This window comes from Glycine max, chromosome 3 (genome assembly GCF_000004515.6).
Source record: "Glycine max cultivar Williams 82 chromosome 3, Glycine_max_v4.0, whole genome shotgun sequence".
In the NCBI taxonomy this organism is placed as follows: domain Eukaryota; kingdom Viridiplantae; phylum Streptophyta; class Magnoliopsida; order Fabales; family Fabaceae; genus Glycine; species Glycine max.
In genome coordinates this window covers 7,231,093-7,237,092 of record NC_016090.4, presented here as the reverse complement: position 1 = coordinate 7,237,092, position 6,000 = coordinate 7,231,093, and the positions used below count along the sequence as shown (strand labels likewise).

At 37.9% G+C, this 6,000-nt stretch overlaps 1 protein-coding gene across 1 annotated transcript in view; it reads left to right on the top strand.

Moving 5' to 3' along the window:
- The first annotated feature begins 2,112 nt into the window (after positions 1-2,112).
- LOC100803439 (disease resistance protein RPV1) overlaps positions 2,113-6,000 on the top strand; it is a 32,443-nt gene continuing 28,555 nt past the window's right edge. The window contains 2 exon segments of the mRNA XM_026127989.2: positions 2,113-2,294; positions 5,631-5,738. Of these exon segments, the coding sequence (XP_025983774.2) occupies positions 2,113-2,294; positions 5,631-5,738 (290 nt within the window).

Here is a 6,000-nt window from a genome sequence, read left to right as displayed (position 1 = left end):
TATTTACGTTTGAGGAAGGTATTAGCACCTCTCACGTTTGTCCCAAAGGACAACAACCTTAATTTTAGAATTGTGTGAAATTGTGTACCTAAACTTTTATTTCTTTTTTATTTTTGAGGTCGAAAAAAGCGGGGCTCTTGCTCCTACGTACCCTCCATCGAAGAGGAAATCAGACCTACGTAGTTCTTTCTAATGGGCGAATCAAGCGATTCTTTTTACTTGGAACGTGGTCATTTTAAGGCGTTGGACCTTAAAAATGATCCATTTTTACTTGGTAAGAAAAAACTGAGGTATTGAACCTTAAAATCCTTTTTATTTTTTTTTGCGGACGAGCTTGACTTTGCGAGTTGATTTTAGCCTTAGTTTCACTTTAGTTATTAGTCAATTCAATTAAGAAAGAGAAATCCCAAAGAGAAACGTCCGATTGTTTTTTTTGGTTTATTTTTACTAAAAGATATTTTTTTATTATTATATTATTATTTTACCTCTTTTTGGTTTCCAACGTGGTAACGGCATGACCAAACGGTCAGATTTCATTTTAACAGAAATTAACGGATATTAGAAATCAAATGATCAGTGAAAATTTATTTTATTTTTTGATTAGGCGAGAAAATGACTTAAGTAAATGACTGAAGCACGTCAAATGGGGGTACGGAAAGTAAATGAAACGAAAATAAAAGTACGCGAAACAAATGGGGACCACCAAGGGTACATAGAATGAATTGAAAAGTTCGATTTCGGGAACTTACCGGTTGAAGACCGAAGAACGACGAAGAACGAACGACGAACGACAAAGAACGGTTGAAAATCTTCGCGAAATCTCCCACGGAAATGTTACAGAAGCGCCCCGGCTTGGATTTTCTTCACGGAAACAATTTTCCTCACTAATTTTAAGTAATTACGAAGTGCCAAGAGGGCTGACCCCTTTTCTTCTTCACTCCTCCCTCTATTTATAGGAAAGTAGGGGAGGAGCTTGCCACCCAGCTCGCCCAGGCGAGCCAGGTTGCTTCCCCCAGAAGCAACCGCCTTCTAAAGGAACAATCTGGAAGGCCCAAGTGGGCCTGGTTGCTATTTGCACCCTTTTTTTACTAAATACACCCCTTTTCTTTTTTTGGTGATTCTTTTTCCATAACGTTACGAAACTTTACGAATTTCGTAACGATACTTGTTTTCTTTCTGTAAGGTTACGGAACCTTACGGATCATGTAATTACTCCTTTTTTAGCTTTCGGAATGCTACGGAAACTCACGGATTGCGTAACAATACTTCCTTTTGATTTCCCGCATGTTATGGAATTTCACGGATTGCGTAACAATGCTTCCTTTTGATTTCCGCCATGTCTCGAAACTTCACGTATTGTGCAACAAAGGGTGCCAAGTACCTCGAAGCGGTCAACAAAGGTTGCATGCCATCAAACAATAGTTCCCGGATGAAATTAGGGTATGACACTATATTTGCATGAACAGTGTGATCCATAGATTATTCATAGGGATGTGAAGGCAACAAATATATTGCTTGATGATTATTGTGAGGTTGTGGTGGGAGATTTTTGGTTGGCAAAGCTATTAGACCATAGGGATTCACATGTGACAACACCACTGAGAGGCACTGTGGGGCACACAGCCTCAGAGTATCTCTCTACAGGCCAATCTTCTGAGAAAACATATGTGTTTGGGTTTGGAATTCTTCTTCTTCAACTGATATCTGGCCAAAGAGCTCTTGACTTTAGGAAAGCAGCAAGTGAAGAGATTCAGGTTCTCCAACAGCAAATGAAACAAGCACATGCTTCTAAGATGGATTCAGTGAGACAAATAACTTTGGAGATCAAAGAAGCCACAAAAACACTTTAGGAAAAGAATCTGATAAAATTATTGAGATAGAATTGAAGATCAAGCAACTTTCATTTGAGACAGAAACCGTAAGAAGGGAAGAGGAAGCAATGAGATCCAAAACACAAGAGCTGAAGCAAGAAGCTGAAAAATCCAAAGCAGTGGCAAAAGAACTAGAGAAGAAACTAGAGCTTTACCTAAAGCAAGCTGAGGGTGCAAAAGCATCAGAACAAAGAGCCATTGAGGAGATGAAGATGAAGACATGATTGACAGAACAAAAACAATGGCAATGGGTCAGGTTCAACCAATCAACAAAAGGAGGAATGAAGGGGACAGAAAGGTGGAGGAAAACCTTAAAGCAATTGAGGAAATAAAAGCTGCAACTGATATGGCTCTAAGGAATGCAGAGATGGCAGATTCTGCAAAGGTTGCAATTGAGGGTGAACTGAGGCTTCTTGAAGAACAGTGTGTGTGTGTGTGTGTGTGTGTTTTCCACTTTCATTATTTTTTTCTTTAATTTGAGATGCTATGCGACTCAAGTTACAAGTTTATTTTTTAACCAGCTTGATATAAAAATTATATCTTTAATCATTTATCTGATCTATAAAAGATGTTATTAATAACAAAAGAAAATGAGTGTTTTGGAGCAAAACTAACAGTAGCTGAGGCTGAAAGGAAGAGTATTTCATATGCATCACAGGAAAAGTGCGATGAGGAATACCCTTATCATCAGATTTTGCAATGTTTTCAGGCACCAACAGTCTATGTGTAGAGATGACTACTTTGGTAGGGCATGACTGTATAATTTATGTTGCCATTGGCCATTGAATTAAGTTTGCCCTTGACTATATAATTTATCACTATATAATTTATACTGAAAGCACAATTTGCCTAATTGCCAAGGCTTATGTTGTTGGCAATGACCCCTGCTATCATCAACTTATGAGCCACTGCTATATATAAACAGGTTAAGGGAGGGACCTATTATCCCATTACCGTCAAGAGGCACCTCAAGAGGGTACAACCGATTTCAGCTCAGTGCAAATTGCCCTGCATATATCTTGTTCATTATGTGCTACAATTTTAGTAACCATTCAACTTGAGGACAATGTTTCAATTGAAATCATAGAAGCAACAAATGAAAGACATATTTATTGTGATGTTGACTAGGCAAGCTATCCTACAGACTGGCGCTCTACTACTAGATACTATGTATTCATAGGAGGAAATATGATCTCTTTGAAAAGAAACAAAATGAAGTGCAGAAGCTCAATATAGGGTCATGGCTTCAGCCACTTCTGAACTGATGTGGGTCAAAAAACTCCTCAAAGAACTTAAATTTTGTGAAGTTTAGCATATGCAACTACATTGTGATAATCAGGCAGAACTTCATATTGCTCTTAATCCAATATTCCATGAAAGAACCAAACACATAGAATTTGATTGCCACTTTGTTCAACAGAAGTTGTTGGCTAAGGAAATTAGTATGGGAAAAAGTAGCTCTAATGATCAAGTATATCAATAGTGATTGGCTCAACAATCCAAATACTACTTTGTGAACACTCTTAGGAAAGCAATCAAATTATTCTAGTCAGAGAGTGATCTGAATCAACCAATTTCAGTCCAGGATGAGGCAAGCATTTTGAACGGAATATTTGCAGATTGTCGCTCTGATTGATATTGGAAGTTGTTGGGGTTTGGGGCGTTTGCATATTATTGCGGTGGTGGTTGTGTCATAGTGAAAGTTTTTGTGGCCAGTGGCGATTGTGATGGCAGAAGCGGTTGTGAAGGTGAAGAGGACCAAAAGGGTGGCAATGAGTATGAGCATATTAAGGTTTAGGGTCAACAGAGAAAGGGGTAGCTGATTGGGAAAAGAAAGAAAAAAAAATTTAACATACAAAACGATGTCATTTTTTTACTTTTTTTTTCCACGTGTAATCCCAATCAGACAAAAATCACACGTGATTCCATGCATGGCATGCTTGCATGGTCAATTAACGACCACATATGCAGATAACGATTTCGGACTAACGGTAGGGACTTGAAACAAAATTTTTCAAATATTAAGGACTTGATCCGAAGGAAAAATTTATTAAGGACCAAATGCAAAAAACAGGTATTTATCAGGGACCAAAAACATATTTAAGCCTTTTATTTATCAGTTAATTGTTTATTAAAAGTTAAATAATTATGTAAAAAAAATTGAACCCCCACCCCCTTTAATGCATTCCTGGATCTGTCCCTGCCAATGTTGTGCCCATTTACCACCAATAGGTGTACAAAATTAAGAGGAAAATGGATGGATCTATTGAGAGCTAGGTTCAAGGCTCGGTTGGTGGCCAAAGGTTAATTACAACCAAATTAAGGGTGTGATTACTTTAATACTTTCTCTCCAATGGCAAAGTCAACCATAATCCGAGTTTGACCTTTTGGCTTTGGCATCTATCAACAACTGGTTCATTCACCAATTGGATGTCAATAACGCATTTCTCCATGGGGATCTAAAAGAAGATGTGTATGTGCAATTGCCTCATGTGTCAGGAAAGAATAAGGTTTGCAAGCTTGTTAAGTAACACTATGGACATAAACTAGCTAGCCGCAAATGGTATGAGAAGTTGAATTTCTTGCTTCTCCAACTTGGATTTCAACATTCTATAGTTGATCACTCCCTTTTTATCCTTCACACACTTGATTCCCTTACTACTCGTGTATGTAGATGACATAGTCATTGTTGGAAATTCTATGGATATAACTTCGTTCAAGCAGATTTTAGATAATCAATTTGGGCATTCTTAAGTTCTTTCTTGGTTTTGAAGTTTCTCACTCACCAAGAGGTGTCTCTTTATGCCAAGGCCAATATTGTCTCGATCTCTTAATTGATTCTGGTGTTCTCAATGCCAAACCTGCAAGCACCCCTTCTAAACCTACCTTGAGACTTTGCCAAAATGTCGCCTCCTATACCTAACTTTCACACGCCCAGATATATCCCATGCTGACCAACAACTTAGTCAATTTTCAGCCCTCCCAACAGTGAGTCATTATCATGCAGCCCGAGCATACTTTGGTATTTGAAAGGGAATCCTAGTGAAAGGACTTTTCTTAATTTCCCGTGTCATGTATAATACAACTCCCTGATTTTAGTGACACAGATTGAGGTGGAAGTATCGATACTAATCATTCTATGACTGGCTATGTTTTCTTTTTGGGAGACTCGGTCACTGGTTTGTTGGAAATCCAAGAAGCAGCCAACAGTGGCAAAGTCCTCATCCAAGGCAGAATATTGAGCCTTAGCTCAGCTACTTGTGAGCTGCAATTGTTGCTTTTTCTTCTTCAAGATCTCTCCATCACTTTTCCAAACAATCGGTGATCTGATGCAATAATCAAAGTGCCTTGCACATCGCAACCAAACCCATTTTCAAGAGAGGACCAAGCATCTCGAGATTATTTTCATGTTATCCGTGAGAAATGTATGGCTGGATTAATGCCACTGCTACCCTTATACACCACTGACCAAACTGAAGACCTCTACACCAAAAGTTTACATCCCAAGCATTTTTAGAAATTTGTTTTCAAGCTGGGATTGATTGCTCTTTTCCAACCCGCGGCACGAGGGGGGATATTACACATATATTAGTTTGTTACTGGTTCAACGGATTTATTTGTTTGCTATAACCTGCTATAGTCGATTTAGATAGTCCACTGTATAGAGCAACTTTGTATGAATTATCCATTTGTTATTCTTTAATCGTTTTAATTGTCTCTTAAAAAGTAACATCTATGAAATTCATAACATGTATGAAGGGGAAAAGTGAAGATTGCTGCTAAAGAGATAAAAATCTTCGTGAAACGTTGGGCAGAGGCACTTCGTGAGGCTGCTAGTATCTCAGGGATTGTAGTCCTAAATTCCAGGTAATGAAACACTTCTGCCTTCTCACATTTCTTCATCTAACACTCAACATTTTTTAATACTTCAAATGTTTATGTACGAGATAGTACCGTAATTGTACAAATTTTAAATTGGCTATCAACCAAATTAATCAACCGTCATTTCTAATTTTTTTCCTTGTTACTTTTATTATTCAGAGGTCACGTTTAAAGCATTTTATAAAAAGGGACATATTTAGAAGATGGAAAGAGAGTTAATATGCATGACAGATTAGCAGAGTAAGAC